General features: G+C 43.7%; 1 protein-coding gene across 27 annotated transcripts in view; it reads right to left on the minus strand.

Annotated features, from left to right (window-relative positions):
• Positions 1-17591, minus strand: part of KALRN (kalirin RhoGEF kinase) — a 650068-nt gene that overhangs the window by 370215 nt on the left and 262262 nt on the right. For all 27 annotated transcript variants that reach the window (XM_084871483.1, XM_084871457.1, XM_084871488.1 and 24 more), the window contains exon 6: positions 13231-13353. In XM_084871483.1, coding sequence (XP_084727609.1) covers positions 13231-13353 — 123 coding nt within the window. The remainder of the gene's footprint in view (positions 1-13230; positions 13354-17591) is intronic.

A 17591-nucleotide genomic window follows, 5' to 3' on the forward strand; every position in this document is an offset into this window, starting at 1 on the left:
ACTTCAAGAAAATGCATCCACTAGGACTTTCTTCCCTCAGCCCTTTCTCTTGTAGGGCCTGGCTATGCAGAGCTTCGTCTGTGGCATCAGTATAATCTGGGAGCTGCTTAGAAGTGCAGACTCTCAGGCCCCTTCCCAACACTCTGAACCGGAATCTGCACTTCAACAAGATCGCCCTAAAGTGATACGTGGTGTGCACATTAAAGTTGGAGAAGCTCTGCAGAGGAGCTCCTTCTGAACAAAGAGAACTATTTCTTTTAACACTCCCAACCCTGACAACAACAGCAGCCAAACATTCACCAAGCATAACACCATGCCACATGTGCCTCAAACGCATGATCACATCTCATCCTTACAACATTCCTGGAAAAGGCACAGTCATTATTCCCCATTTACAGTGGGGAGACTCTGAAAAACCAAAATAACCTGCCTATGATTGCACAACTTTTGGAAGGAAATGGAGAGCCAGGGTTAGCCCCCTAGTTCTCCTGCAGTTTCACACAATGCTGCTTTACTTTGCCATAAATGTGAAACAATTAGGCTGGCCAAGGATGTCTCTCAAGAGAGAAGAGAGATGATGAGAAATTTCTTCCCAAAGATTTAAAAACTCACATTGGACAGAAACAGGACCCATGGAGAGAGAATTCAATACAAATTTCTATATCTCCACGGCCTCTGCATTAGGGCTCTTGGCGTGCTCTTGGGCATAGCCCAGCTCCAGAGTGGGCAGGAACCTGGAAGGTGGGCTTCTCTTATCTTCTCCCTCTTGGAGCAATAATTTCCATCTCATCTGTAAACTCAAGGCCAGTCATCCTGGGGAATAAACAGGTCCCTGACTCCACAGATCCACTGGAAAGCTAAGGATGAAGGCAATACTTTGCCCCTTTAATAAATATATTGCCTTATGGCTAAGTCTTAAATCTCTATCCTATTTGTTTATTCAACTATTCATTCAACAATGTCCTTACATTGTGCAAACAGGGAACAAGACAGACAAAATTTCTACATTCATGCAGTTTACATTTCAGAGAGGAGTCAGAGAGTAGATGAATATTTATTATATACTAGAGGCTCAGTGAATTCGTGCACAGGTAGAATTCCTAGCAGCTGCTGACTGCTGGTCAGGGCCTCCCTTCCCCAGCTTCTGGCTGTAGGCCGGGGCCTTCCTTCATTCCACGATGGCCCCTGGTGGTCAACACATGTCATAGCAAGCGATGGAACTCCTGGTAGGTGGAACTCCCGAGGGGATACTTTGCATATTAGGCTTTTATATATATATAAGAAGATTTCTTACTTCAGTGCTATAAAATACAGCTGAGTTAAAGATAGATTGTGATGGGGATGGAAAGCACTACTTAAGATAGAGAAGTCAGGGCAGACTCACCCATGAGATCAGGGATGACACACCTGAGTTTAGCCCTGAATGAAGTGAGTGAACAGGTAGGAAGAGGTTCCAGGTGGAGGGAACAGCAAGGGCAAAGACCATGGAGCAGGAATAACCATGGAGGGTTCAAAGAACAGCAAGAAGTCTAGGCTGATTGGAGCAGATGAGTAGGTGGTAGAGGTTGAGATTCAAGAGGTAACTGATGTCCAGACCATAAACTATGATCAGGGACATCAGCTTTTATCCTGAGAACAGGAAGGCATTAAAGCATTTTGAGTGCGGATGTGACATGATGTGATGTACTTTACTTGTAGCAGGATCACTCAGGCTGTTATGTTGAGAATGGACTGTGAGGGAATAAAGGTGGAAGCAGGGAGACCAGGTAGAAGCTGCTTCCATAGTCCAGGCAGGAGCTGATGGCAGCATGGACCAGTGTGGTGGAGGTGGAGGTGACAACAAGTGGCCAGATTTTGGGTATATTTTGAGGATATTACCAAAAGGACTTGCTGATGAGAATCCTTTAGTTCTTCCTATTTCTGGGCCTCTGCCTATGTCATGAATTCTGACCTCTGCTTTTAAGTGCTGCTCCCTTCCTACCTACCTACCTGGTCCTGACCTCTCAGGTCTCAAATGTCCTGATTTGTAAAGATCTTGCCTATATGCCCTTGCTCAGTCTGTCCCTTATCTGGTACTCTTGGCTGGCTACCACCCATAGCCCAGAATAGCATGTGCAATGCTGCTATTTATCAATACAAATACTTCATGTTTGTGTTGTGCTTTACAGTGTGAGCCCTTTCACATACATTATCTCATCTGATGGGCTAGGTTTCATAGACCATTTCATGCCTTTCATTCAGCTCCAGTAGACCTCAAAGGTATGAGTCAGCTTTGGCTGAATTTCAGGCAATTAACTCCTTGGTGGCTGCAGGCAGTAGAGAACAGACACTGGCTGCATGTGAGCATGTAAAAGTGTGAGCTTCAGGGCTTGGTGGATACACATCCAAAAGACGTAATCAATAACCTGAGGACAAGGAGCATGCTGACAAAAGGCCCCAGAGAGCCGTGGTGTGAAGCCAGAAAAGAGGTCTCAGGATTGTGGGCAGAGAACTAGGAATGAGGGAAAAGAGGAGAGGAATCTGGGGGGAGGAAGATGGTATATGGTCAAGAGAGGAGGCTGTTCCAGGCCAGCGCCAGCCACAAGCTAGAAAGCTGAGTGATCAGCCACACCCTGCTGGTCCATGCAGAGAAGCCTTGCAGAAGGAGCCCAAGCCAGGTGACTTGAAAGCAGGCCAGAGAATCTAGCATTACATACCAGACTGATGCTGAAAGAGCCTCTGCCTAACCCAAGGAGCTTCCCTATGTTTCTTGTTTGAATAGGAGCCAGTCCCAACACATGGCTGAATAGAGACCAGAGGGTAAAAGTTAATAGGACAGCTAGAGAGGTTGGAATGGGGAACAAGAAACAGAGAGTAAAGACAGATACTCCTTCTCCCTGGATACTCCTGACCTTGAAGGAAAGCCCTCACCTTCACGTCCAAAGGCTAATTATCCAGAAGCTTTGGAGCTTGACCTCAGGGCAATTGTTCCTTGGCTTATTTTCTTCACCCTGGACCAGTGATTCTCCATCTTGCACAGATTTCCCCAGCACAGTTAAGCCCGTCTCAGGCAGTGGGACCCACATGTGGTATTTTTTCAAAGCTCCCCAGGTGACTTTAGTGGGCAGCTGAAGGGTGGGCAGTCGGGGGACTGCTGCCTCAGACATGTGCACCAGCTTCACCAGGCTTAGCTCAAAGCACATTCTTCTCTCCTTAGGAAAGTTTAATGTGGACAATGGTGCCAAGAGCAAGGATCATAAGTGGATCCTGAACAAATCAGAAGATAAAATCTAATCCTCCCACTGAGTTAGAAGAAAACAGAAGTTCCAACCACAAAGCTGTTTGTGGCGATACAGATTCTGCATCCTGTTCCACTTGATTAGCAAGAATAGGTCTAGCTGGCGACACAGGCAATATTTCACAAGTGTAGATTTCCCTAGAAGGCCTGCCTTAGGAATCCCAGTGTTAACAGCAAACACTGGACCCCATTCATTCTTGTCAGAGAGGGACACATGTCAGAGGTTTTACTTCCATGTTTAGGGTTAGAAACTAAGGAATAAAGATGCTTGGGCTCAGGTGAAACTTGAAAGATCATTTGGTCCCATAGTTCCTGGATGTTAGTGTGCATCACTGCTCTCGCTCACCATCTTGTTCAGCTTCTGCTGGAATCATATTCTAAAAAGCTCCCTCAGAAGTAAAGGCCCTGCCTTACGAGTTCTGTGCCCTGGCTGACCAAATTCTGGGTTGGTGATGGGCACTATGGCATGCTTACTGTCCTTAACAAGTGTTTATTAGAAACCTAATAGGTTTATAGCCAGGCATTGCTTTAGTCCTGGAGATGCAAGTATGAGCAAAACACACAAATCTCTGCCCTTAGGAGCTTATATCCTAGTGGGCAAAACTCTCTTTGCAATAGGTACCTAAATTTGAGGATGGCTAAATTGCAAAGTCCTTGAACACATCTTTGTGTCTTATGAATCTTGTTGTTCTCAATGTCTAGCAAAGGGCACAGACAACAAAAGTCTGTTGACTACACCAATGAGTGAATGCCAAGTGGTACACTGACTCTTCTACTTCAACCTTACTAACACTACTATGGACATGCTCTTCACCGTTAAGAATGTGGTATCTTAAAGCTAGTGGGAACCCACTTAAAAACATTCCCTCCCCAGTTGTCATTTTCTTCTTTTTCTTAAAAGTTTTATTGAGACACTATTGGCCCGAATTTTGTGCAAGGGGGTTGGGGGTGTGTGTGTGTGTGTCCCTCAGTTCAGCCTTCAACCTCTCCAATCTGGGACCCTTCAAGGGATGTTCAACTGCCCGTTTAGGCCCAATCCCACCAGGGATTTGTCTCAATAGGTTCGCCTATTCTGAACTTTTATATAAATGAAATCCTATAAATATGTGCCACACTGTCTTTAGCAATTAGCTTCTTTCACTTAGGAAAATATTTTCAAGGTTCATCTGTGTTATTGTATATGTCGGTACTTCATTTCTTTTTACAGCTAAATAATATTCCATTATAAGGATATGCCACCTTTTGTTTATCCATTCATCAGCTGATGAGCATTTGGGTTGCTTCCACCTTTTACTTATTATGAATAATGTTGCTATAAACATTTGTCTACAATGTGTGAACATTTTGTGTAGATTTTTTTTTTCTCTTGGGCATATACTTAGGAGTTGAATCACTGGATCCCAGAGAAGTAATGTTTAATTGTTTGAGGAAACATCAAACTGTATTCCAAGGTGGCCTTTATTTTTTCTTATAAGGTGTGTCTGCTAGCAACAAATTTTCACAGTATTTGTTTATCTGGAAATATCTTTATTTCACTTAAAATATTTGCTTGGTGTTTTGTTTTGTTTTGTTTTTTGTTATCCTTACCTGAGGATATTTTCCATTGATTTTTAGAGAGAATTGAAGGAGGTGAAGAAGTAGAGAGAAAAAAAGCATCAATGTGAGAGAGCTCATTGATTGGTTGTTTTCCATATACACACCTACAAGGGATCATGCCTGCAACTGACGTACATGCTCTTGACTGGAATTGAACCTAGGACCCTTCAGTCCACAGGCTGGTACTCTAACCACTGAGAAAAACTGGCTAAAGCTTATTTCACTTCATATTTGAAAGATATGTTGTTTTTTTGTCTTTCAAGCACGTTGAATATCCCACTTCCTCTGGTTTCCACTATTTCTGATGAGAAATCAACTATTAATATTATTGGGATTCCCTGTGAAAAATCACTTTCCTCTTGCTGCTTTCAAGATTTACTCCTGTCATTGGCGTTCAGTGTTTTTACCATGATGTGTCTGTTTATGGATCTCTTTAGATTTATCCTCGTTGGAGTTCCTTCATTTTCCCAGCTGCATTCATTAATGTTTTCTGATATATTTGGAAGATTTCAGCCATTTTTTCTTTTAATACTTTTTTTCTGTTCCTTTCTTCCTCTCTCCTCTCCTTCTGGTACTCCTAGTATGCATATGATAATACCTTTAATGGTGTCCCATGTTTTTCCAAGACTCTGTTCATTTTTCTTCATTCTGTTTCCTTTCTATTCTTCAGAACGAGTGATTTCTATTGATCTATTTTAAAGGTTGTGAATGCTTTCTTCTGCCAGTTCAAATCTACTGTTGAGCTTCTCTGGTGAATTTTTATTTCTATGATTGCTTTTTTTCCTTTTGGTTCTTTTTTTATAATTTCAATCTTTTTTTACTGATATTCTATGTTTGATAAGATATTGTCATTATATCTTCCTTTATTTTTTAAATCATGAATTCCTTTAGTGTTGTTGTTTTTTTTTTAAACAAAACAAAAACACTTATAATAGCTACTTTGACATCCTTGTTAAATCTGGCATTTAGTGGCTCTCACAGGCACTTTGGCCTTGTTTGCCTTTTATCTGTTCCCCCCACTCCTCACACTGCCTGTTGTACTTTCCTGTTTCTTTGCAAGTCTTACAGTTTTTTTATGGAAACTAGACATTTTAGATACTCTATTGTAGCAATTCTGGTTACTGGTCCTCTCCCTCCCTGCTTCCCCTCAGGGCCTGTCATTTTCTTGCTTATTTGTTTAGTAACTGGCTGGATGTTTTTAGGGAAGTTTTATTTCCACCTCAGCCCCCTCAGTGGCAACCTATGAAGTTGCTCCTTAGGAGGTGCAGCCTTTGGTGTGCCAGAGTCACCCCGGAGTGAAGTAGCCTTGGCAGTGCTCTCTTTAACTTTTAACTTTTTCCTTGACTACCCCCAGCTGTTAAATTCCACTAACTTCCAGCTGATTGTTGTTTTTAAGAATGTTCTGGGACAAAAATTCTTCCACAGTCTTATTTAATCAAATGTGGACTCCTTTGAAGAAACAGTTTCATATATATATATATATATATATATATATATATATATATATATATATATATATAATTTCAGAGAGAGGGGAGAGGGAGAGAGAAAGAGAGAGAGATACATCAATGATGACAGAGAATCATTGATTAGCTGCCTCCTGCATGCCCCACACCGAAAATCAAGCCCACAACTTGGGACCCTAGAATTCTCAGCAAGGGCAACCAGGACCCTAGAATTTTCAGCTTGTGCCCCTAATTGGAACAAAACCTGGGACCCTTCAGTCTGCAGGCCGACGCTCTATCTACTGAACCAAACCAGCTAGGGCTGCAGAGATCGTTTCTGAGGTCAGTACTTGAGAACTGTTCTGGTCCCAGGAGGTCTCTTTCTCCAGTTCTCTGTGGCAAACTAGCATGCTCACCATTTATCCTGTATCTCCATATACTCTACCAATCTTTTCCCAATTGCCTTTCACCAGAGCCTCCCTATGGGTATTTTCCAGATGCTTTTAGTTTGAATTAATCCACTCTGTGGTGCAAATGAAGTAGTAGCTTTGGGAAAAGATTTGTCACTCTCTGTATTAAAGTTTATTTCCATCTCCAGGCAAAAATCTCTAAGCCATGGCTCTGGTGCTGGCATTAGGGAGAGTAGCATGCTTCCCTGAGTGATATCCCCACTTTAGGAGCTGAAGTCTCAGAGGAGGGGAGGGAGAAGTCTCAGGTCTTCTTGCCTTGCCTCTCCCAGCAAGGCTCCGCATTGCAAGGTTGGGCAAGGGCAACTGGGACCCTAGAATTCTCAGCAGTGTTGTACCCATCTTAGAGCCTCTGTTCCATTAGTGGGAACTAGGCAGAAGGAGTTCCCAGCTCTTAGCCACACTCACCCAGAACCGAGCTGTAGCAACAGGGAGCTTGGATCAGGGTAAGAAATGCCTCATCTGGAAAGATAGTCATTCAACTGGGAACTTAGGGAGAAAGAGAGCCCTGTGTCCTTGGCTGCAACAGTTGGGTCTCCATGTTACTCAGCTGGGATGGGAGAGGGAGGGAACAGGTCTTGGTTCCAATACCACAGACTCATTGTTCTTATTGAGGCTTAGTAGATTTTCTTGAGTAAGTGTTCCTTCATTTGCTGTATGCATGGAGGACTATTTCCAGAGACTTGAAATTTTTAAAAATAATTTTCACTAGTTCCACTGGCAATCAGGTCTGTGGAATTCCTCATACTGTGTTGCTGGAAGTGGACTGTCTTTCAGAAGTTGTGATACTTTATTTTAGTGAGAATCTATTTTATCTGTATAGATACCCACAGAACAGCAGTTCTCTAACCTTAATGTGCATATACACTGAGTGGCCAGATTATTATGATCTTTGAAGGCACAATAATTTGGCCACTCAGTGTATATCCTATATAATAAAAGGCTAATATGCAAATTGTCCTCTTGACTAGGAGTTCAAATAGCAGGCAGGCCGGCCAACCACCTATGTCCCTACCCACTGGCCAGGCTGGCAGGACCCCACCCATGCACAAATTCATGCACAGGGCCTCATATATATATAGCCAGATTATTATGTGTTCAGAGATCATAATAATCTGGCCACTCAGTGTATTTCACTGGGGAGCTTGTTAAAAATTTAGGTTCTTAAGGACATATCCTCCAGAAATTACAATTTTCTAGGACTGGGGTAGAAGCTAAAAGGAAATCTGCAGATTTAGAAAACTCACTACATGGTTCTTTGAAAAAAATTATACTAAAAAGACTAACACACATCATATAAGATTGATGTTCTCTTTTTTTCTGATGGGGTCTATGTTTACAATGGAGCTTTGCAACTATGTGTATGTGTGTGTGTGCGCGTGCATGCACCATAGGCCTTGCTACAAAGAGAGAGCACCACAGACCTTGCTGCAATTGGGCTGATTTGCACACCACCAAGTGGAGATAAATACCTCCGGTGAGAAAATTAATAGGATTAAAGTGGCTTTCAAATATGCCACAGCAGACAGGATTCCTAGCTGCACATGTTATCACTAATGTGAATCCTCATAGTCATACTAATGGAAAGTGAATATTATTTCATATTTTAAAATTCTAGACAGAAACCATAGCAATTTATTTTTCCCAAAGAACTGGCTAATTAAAATTGTAAATAAGGCTGGGTTATGTTTGTATGTACTCCTGTGACTCTTTCATAAAGAACTAGAACTGGATGGCTAGATGATTGTTCTGTTGCGTATTACAACCCAACCCTATTCCATCTGCCCACAGTCCCATTAGAGAAGGCCACACTCAGAAGAAGAATCTGTGGTGAAGGCTTCCACAACAGAAGGCATAATTAATAAACAAGAGGGAGGCTCCAGGGAACTCAAGAAACCTGGCTTTCTGAGGCACTATAAGAAGCCAGGAAACATTTTCCTATTTCCTACTGGGTTTTAGCAGGTGGATTATTATTACTACTTATTTTTTAAAGATCAAAAGACTAGGATTCTCCAGCGGGAACTACAAAAAAATATGTTAGACAAAAATCAACCAATTTTAACCTTTTTCTTTTAGAGTTCCACACATACCTTAGTCAGTAGGGTGTCCCTCCCACACTCTTGGCATATTAATAACTGATAGCTTTACAGGTACCAATTCAGAATAAAATTTAGAAAATTTCTGATCTCCCCCCCATGATTTAATGATATGCAATTATTTCTCAGTAATGGTCACCTTAACTGGAGTTGCATCTTTAACCAAAACTAGACATATGAAAACAAATCTTAGAAAACATAAATTATAAATTGATCATTTTAATTTACAAAACAGCCAAAACCGGTTTGGCTCAGTGGTAGAGCGTCAGTCTGCGGACTGAAAAGTCCCAGGTTCGATTCCGGTCAGGGGCATGTACGTTGGCTGCGGGCACATCCCCGGTAGGGGGTGTGCAAGAGGCAGCTGGTCGGTGTTCCTCTCTCATCGATGTTTCTAGCTCTCTATCTCTCTCCCTTCCTCTCTGTAAAAAATCAATAAAAATATATTTAAAAAAAACAACAATATACCCAGGGCATCTTTAAATTATAAGTTCTTTGGTTAATATAGTTAATTCACAATTCATAAATGAATGGACAATGAGCAAATTAGTACTTATTATTGATTGATAAATACACCTCCCCTCACTTAAATTGAGCCTCTTTTGTTATATTCTACAATAGTATCCCTTACTCTTCCAACATAAAACGGTTTCAATTATATTTTTATATTAGATTATATATTTAACATCTGTCTCCCCACTGGGACGTCTATAGAATAGACCATCTCTCTTTTATTCGCTTCTCTATGTCGCACATCCAGCACAATGTCTGATCCTTAATTATTTGTGGAATGTGTGAAGAAAGTCATTAGGTTCTTGAGATTTTTAAATTGGGGAGGCTGAATGACAGGCTTTAGGATTCCCTTGAAGTCCCTGAAATTATCTAAAAAATACTGTTCGGATATACATTTCTTTGGGGAGAAGACTCACCATCTTCATTAGATTTTGAAGGTGTCTGTGACCTCCCCAAAGGTAAGAAACCACTGGCCTACTTCAGTTGTCAAACAGGATTCAATATCAAAGAACTCACATATAGCTTAAAACAAAGTACGCTACATGCACATACCTTTACGTGGAAAGATGTGTGGTGTGTATACAGTGTGTGCACCACTTCTAAGAACAGAACAGAAATGCCTCTGTGAATGTACAGACCAATCTACATTCTCACGTCCCCTGTGGGACTAACCGGTCACTCCTGTAGTCACTGGGCTCCAGGAGTAGCTGTTTATATTCATCTGCTTCTTGGCAGCAACATCCATCACTCAGGCCAGAGAAAAGGAGTCTGTAATTCCCTCCTTTCACCTGTTTGGGATGATGACATCCCTCTTTGTGGAAGTTCTTCTCAATAACAAACCTGTAACCACAGCATGGGCTGTGTTTATAAAGCACAGGTGCTGGGCAATTTGATCAAACAACCCTGGGACTTCCCTTCCCTTGCCCTGCAGCCAGAGAGGAGATCCAGTCTAATCAGGTGACGGCCTCTGAGTGCTGCACTCTTCGGGAGGAGGAGCCTTTGAGACTAGACTGGGCTAATTGGCTGGTGTTTATTAAATCTCTTCTCCCTTCTCTCCCAACTCCAGAAGATGTTTCCCTTCAGTAAATGTTCTCCCTCATTTTTGTTCTGAATATGGAGACTTCAAAAGTAAATTTTTTCTGAGGAAAGGTTTTTGATGTGCCACTAGCTCTCAGCTATCCACATGAACAGAGATGAGCAGCGGTACAGATCTTTCAAAACCAAAGGCTCTCCTATTTAGCTTTGTAGTTCACTGTTGTGAGGGACTTGGCGGCAGACTTGCCTCCCTAATTATGTCTGTCTTTGCTTCTTATTAAAACGAGTGTGTCTGCTTTGGGGCCAGGCAGATGGGTGACACGAAGATTCTGGCACAGAATCCGTAAAAATTCACCAGGGGAAATCCACAAGGCACACAGACAATCAGACTCAACTAGGTTTGAGTTCACGTTCTTAATCACCTGTAATCAATTGTTTTGCTCCTCTGTGACTCAAGTGAGCCAGGGATGAGACATAATTATAGGAGTTTAGTTCAAAGGCAATGAATGAGTCTTTACATTTACGATGAAGACACAAGACCGTTGTGGCCAAACCTGATTTAAAAAAATCAATGTTGATGTTTTTCACTGCCTGGATTCACAGCCTCCTATTCTGCAGTCTGAGTTATCTTTCTAAGCAAAGCTCATGATGTTCATCTCTACCTTACATCCTGCAATGGCTCCCTGTATTGGGCATTAGAGATATTCCCAAATATCCCACTCTCTCCTCCCCATCACGTGACAGGACTATAAACATTTCCATCCACAAAGTGAGATGTGGCTATGAGATTGGAGTTGACTATGGAGAGATGAGTGAAAGTGGCATGCCACTTGGTGGATGGTTGCAGAGCCAGCATGGGCTTGGCTATTTTGTCTGGTGAGAGGACTGGCAGTGTCTAAGACGGTGGCTGCTCCATCAGCCTGGGTCGCCGAGGGACTGTGATGAGCAGAGCTCTCGTCAGCTAGTGATGGGCATGTGGTAGGAGCAAGAAATCAACCCCTGTTGTCTTAAACCAGTGTTTCCCAAACTTTTGACATATATGTACCCCTTCTATAATTTTCATAACGTTGAGTACCCCTCGTACTCATGAGAACATAGAATTAGGCGCAGCTAAGCACAGAGCAGTGCATATCCCCACCAAACTCCGGTGCAACGCATACCCCCACCAAACTCTTCCCGTACCCCTGGGGGTACGTGTACCACACTTTGGGAAACACTGTTACTTTTTTAAGGTTTTCGGTTAACTCGGCATATCATCTGGCACATGCCAAGCTGCAGCATGACTGTCTGAGTTATCCCCCCAGCTAGATACTGAACAAGCCGAGGCCAGAACTATTTCTTCCTCAGGACAGTGAGTCCAGTGTGGAGCATGTCTAACACAACCTGGAAAAAATGAAATTCTCTTCCTTCCTGGCCTCCGTGATCCTCTATATTTATGTTTTTCTAACACTTGCTCCCCTATCAGCATTCCCAGCTGAAATGATAAGGTGCCCTTGGTGTTCAGATATATGAATGATGGCACTATTCTTATGGATCAGTAATACAAGTAGGAAGAGCTTGCAAGAAAGAGAGAGAGACATACTTAGGTCGCAGGCATTTCAAATACAATACATGGGCTCAAGGGGCAGACAAGATTTTGAAATGAAGTTTCTTAAGAGTGACACATGGAAAAAATAATATCCCAAAGCATTCGTTTTATGAGGCATCACAGTTCTAGTTATCTGAACTAGACTCCTGCATCATCATCATCCCAATAATTGCTGATAACTTACTATGTACCAGTCACAGCTCCAATCACCTCACAACTCACTGAATCCTTACAACTCTATAAATAGCCATTATTTCCATTTTATAGATGAAGAAATTGAAACACAGAGAGATAAATTCCCTATGGCCACACAGCTAGGAAATATCCCTCTCCAAATTCAGGCTATGCTTGAACACCGCCTGCCCCCTCCCCCATGATGGGAAGCTCAGTAACTCCCAATGCATCCCACCCCTACCCCACCCCTAAGCCATGTCCTGCCTCCTCCTCCAACTGCCATGTCCCAGACCCTTGTGCCTCCAAGACCAACACAAAGCAATTCTACCCTCTGTTTCCAAGGAGGTCCTTCACATATCTAAGGCAGCAATCGCATGTCCCTTTAGGCTCCTCTTCTCCAGTCTAAATAGCCCCAATTCACTTAACCATTTCTTTTTCTTTCTTTTTTTTTTTTTTAAAAAAAAATTATTGATTTTTTTACAGAGAGGAAGGGAGAGAGCTAGAGAGCTAGAAACATCAATGAGAAAGAAACATCAACCAGCTTCCTCCTGCACAGTCCCCACCGAGAATGTGCCCACAACCAAGGTACATGCCCTTGACCCGAACGAACCGGGACCTTCCAGTCCGCAGGCCAACGCTCTATCCACTGAGCCAAACCAGTTCTGGCTCACTCAATCATTTCAATGTGCCACAGCCAAGGTCCTTCACCATCCCAGCTCAGAGACTCACGCATGCTAGTAGGTTGCCTCAGCAGAATGGAGCTGATGACTCTCCTAGTCTTGCACTGAGCCAATGCCTTCTACAACCCCAGCACATTGCTTTCACCTTGTAAAACAAGGTTGGAGGCAAAGATGGGGCCATAATCTTCTACAGAACAGCTGGCTGGCCACATGTTCCCATCTTGGCAAACAGGATGCTATAGGATCCGTATATGCAGAGTTCCTCATTCTTACTCAGGTTGGAAGCCTGTTCCTGCCCCTTCCCATTCTCCCTCCAGCCCCCTCCCTCACCACTCTCCTGCCCCCAGAGGTGCTCCACTCACCATGGAGTTCATGGCGAAGTGATTGTGCTGTGTCTGGAGGTCTAGAGCATGCTGGTAGCTGACTCCGATCTCCGTATGGCTCTGGAGGAATAATTCCTTGTTGTGGCTTATCCAGTCAAACATCTAGAGGAGACAAGATCATACAGATTAATCAGAAGGGTTATTGGGCCAAGGGGGCAAAACTTTCAGAACTATCGGAAGAAATAAAACCCTCCTGCTGGTTCCCAGTGAGAATGAATCATCCCTTGAAGGTGTGGGGTAGTCCACAGCCTGGTTTCCTAGGTTTCCTGGTTTCACTTTCAGCAGAAAGGCCCACCATTGGCCCCTGCATTTCTCTACAGAGCCTAACAGACAAAGAGCAAGTGAATCAGGGAGATGGGAGCAAAAGCTATTTACTGTCCCTACTTACTTCCCCTTTGTAGAAACTTTTAGAAAGCTGCAAGGAGGCCCCATGCATGCTTTAGGGACAGGTGATGAGGGGGCAAGCTTGGAGACTTAACCTATTCCTACTGCCCCACTAGAGGGGAGAAAACCTATGGAAAGCAACAGGTTATACTAACATGCCACGTAGGCAGAGATCAACCACACACTGTCACTGTGTAGAATTGACTCTGAACCGAACTTTCTTGTAGCTTCATGGACTCACAAGTACAGGGTTCCTACTATAGCCCATCAGGAAGCAGAAGAAGAATTTAAGGGTACAGTGAGTACCACCTGGCACAGTGGGCATCGAGCTATTTTCTTCCCCTAGCTCTTACCATGGTTTTCATTTAGGTTTCTCTCAGGCAGTCACATGCTTTAAAGGTTGCTGAACAGAACCCAGCTCCAGAGAAGGGCCTGATCATTCTAAGGGGATCCCTCCTCAGACATCAGATCTAAGCCAATTGGTGTATATACCATTTCCTGGTCAATAGAATTTTCTCAGAAATAGGAATGTTATCCAACTCAGTACAATAAAGCCTGAGGGGAAGTTTGCTGGAAATTTCTGGGAAAATAGAACCCTAGTTCTTTAGCTGTAACCTCTCTTCCTCTGATTCTGTCACTGTGACTCTAAGCCTCAGGTTACTACTCTTGAGGGTGAAGCCAATGGGCAGAGAAAACGCGTAGCCAAAATAATGGCAGGAAACAGAGGCAGAGCCCTACCTTGTCCCTGGACTTCCTTAGGACCTGAGTGAAGTAATCCCCTTTAAGATTCAAGCATATTTAAGTTGGATTTTCTGGCATTTTCTGCCTGGATCAGTCAAGTGACACAGATAAGAGAGGCATGACACTTTTGCAGAAGAGCACGGCTCTACCTGGAAAGAACACTCTGTGGTTTGTGATGGGCAAGGCCGCGGCTCAGCTGCAGAGCTGAGCACAGGTGCAGGCTGGAGATGCTGCAAAGGCCATGCCAGCCCTCCTGGAAGCACAACCACAGCCTCATTATTTCCTTTTATTTTTTATTTTATTTATTTGTATTTTATTTATTCTTTTAAAGTAAACCTTTATTGTTGAAAGTATTACATATGTCCGTTTTTCCTCCCCATTGCCCTTTCCTATCCCCTTGGCCCCCAAGGCCTTCACCACCCTATTGCTTGTGTCTATGATATTTATTTTTATTGTTGACAATATTACAGATGTCCTCCATTTCTCCCTTTTGCCCCCTCCACCCAACCCTTACCCCATCCCAGACCTTCCCCACACTATTGTCTATGTCCATGGGTTATGCATATATGCGTATATGTCCTTTGGCTAATCTCTTCCCATCCCCTCCAACATCCTCCCCTCTGAGATCTGTCAGTTTGTTCCATGCATCCATACCTCTGGACCCATTTAGTCAATCAATTTATTTTGTTCATTAGATTCCATATATGAGTGATATTTGGCTTTCTCTGACTAGCTTGTTTCACTTAGCATAATAATCTCCAGGTCCATCCATGCTGTTGCAAAGGGTAAGAGTTCCTTCTTTTTACAGCCACATAGCAATCCATTGTGTAAACATACCACAGCTTTTTTTATCCATTTATCTACTGATGAGCACTTGGGCTATTTCCAGATCGTAGCTATTGTAAATTGTGCTGCTATGAACATAGGGGTGTGTGTAAATATATTCTTTCTGATTGGTGGTTCAGGAGTCTTAGGATATATTCCCAGAAGTGGGATCACTGGGTCAAATGACAGTTTCACTTTTAATTGTTTGAGAAAACTCCATACCGTTTTCCACAGTGGCTGCTCCAGTATGCATTCCCACCAGCAATGTATTAGGGTTCCCTCTTCTCCACATCCTCCTTTAAATGGAAAGTGAGCTTACTTTTTCAGTTACATTTAACCAACACTTAAGGGACACTCGCTGTGTGCCAGGCACTGTCCATGTCAACAACAGGCAAAATGACTACAGTGTGGTTCTTAAGTTTAAGTGGCTTAAAGCAGACATGGACTCAGGAAGATTGTTAGTACAATTTGGCATATGACTTGATTAAAATCACAACTCGGGAAATAAGTCTATCAAGATAAAGGCCAATATGGTCTATCAAAGGTAGCACCCACCCTTGATGATGAACAGAGAAGGCTTCCCAGAGCAAGTGACACATGAATGAGCCTTCACTCAGGTAGGAATTAGCCAAGTGGAGATGAGTAGGATGGAAGCTTCAGGTAAAGGAGAGATCAAAGGGACAGAACTGGGTGGGGGGGATGCGAGTGGGGGGAGGGAAGACCACTGTGCCCAGGGCTCTGAAACACCGCATCTGTGCTTCTGGAATCTAATATGAGGAGAAGATATGGCTGGGAAGGTGGACGGGATGGCTGACCATGAAAAGCCCTGGACACAGGCTACAAAAAAAACCTGGGCCATATTCTCTGGGCAGCAAGATTGTCGGTGGAGAGTTTTAAGTTGAGCAGTAAGGTGTAATGTGAGTGTGGGATGTGGAATGGAGGAGGGAGATGGGGCAGAGTATGGTTGGGAGGCTGTTCCAGCAATCCTGGTGAGAGAGGGTGAGAACCCAGAGACCTGGATTAGGGCAGTGGCAGTGGAGTCAGAGAAGTGGGCCAACTCCTAAGCTCTGCCTTGCTCTTCCCACCACTCCACTATTGTTTGGGGTGGGAGGGCAAGGAAGAGATTAGGAGAACACCAGATGTCTGGCATGGTGCCCTGGGTCCTCAAAGAAAAGTTGCCACCACAGGTGCTACCTAAAGAGGAGGGTAAGAGGCTGGAGGTGTGGTGGGGTGGAGAGGCAGTGGGTTCAGTGTTAGATGTGGTCGGTTTGAGAGGCTTATGAGAGTTTCACCTGGAGGTGCCCCATGAGCATTAGATTTACGTGTCTGGAGGTCAGGAGAGAGACATTGAGGCTGTGACAACTCACACTTAGGTATAAAAACATCAGCTCTGAAGGCAAAGATGCATGATTTGGGATGATTCTCCCTTTCAAATTCCTTGGATCATTTCCAGCTATCCTATATAATAAAAAGGTACTATGCAAATCGACTGAATGGTGGAACGACTGGTCGTTATGATGCACACTGGCCACCAGGAGCTGCCCCCTGGTGGTCAGTGCACTCCCACAGGGGGAGCACAGCTCAGCCACAAGCCAGGCTGACAACTGGCAAGCACAGTGCCCCACCTCCGCAGTAGTGCTCAGGATCCCTCAGAAGAGGTCCAACTGCCAGCCCGTGGGGAGCTGGCCTAAGCTGGCAGTCGGACATCCCCCAAGGGTCTTGGACTGTGAGAGGGCTGAGGGACCCCTCCTTGCCTCAGTGCACAAATGTCATGCACCAGGCTCTAGTTTTAAAATAATTTCTCATCTCTTTTCCTTACTGACAAAAGAATCAATAGAGTAAATGAAAATCTGCTGTGCCTGAAGTCCTTGGAATTTATGATGAAAAGACCTCATTCCACATACATTCTTGGCTACCCCAGTGGCCGAACAGTGACCTTCCCTGAATTTTCTCTTAAATGCTATTTAGATATGCAAATAAGCAGAGGAGTAATGTGCTAGCTCCAGAATGATTAGTTGGCCCAGAGCCAGGACTCTGCTGTACTGCAGACCAATGAGAGCTGGACACAGGCCAGTTACGAGTAGAAAGCAGTAAGAAACATGAGTTAAAAGACATTCCAGAGTGGAGAGTTCCAGAGGGACTGTGCACCTCTTTGAATGGGCTTCTCACAGAATGGGTCTGAGCCCAGGCCTTTCCACCCGATTCTGCATTCCGTGTTTGAGCACACAAGCTGCTCTCCAGGGGCTGGGCATTCTGGGAAAGTTCAGCTGTGCTGAGTTCCAAGAGGTGACACATGTCTAAAGCAGAGAGAAAAAGACCTGCTCTGGGGACTAGATGGTACCATGTGATATGAGGAACTAGGGTCTCTCTACCATGGCTGTTTGCTAAGG

The sequence above is a fragment of the Pipistrellus hanaki genome (genome assembly GCF_964339955.1).
Source record: "Pipistrellus hanaki genome assembly, chromosome: 2".
Classification (NCBI taxonomy): Eukaryota; Metazoa; Chordata; class Mammalia; order Chiroptera; family Vespertilionidae; genus Pipistrellus; species Pipistrellus hanaki.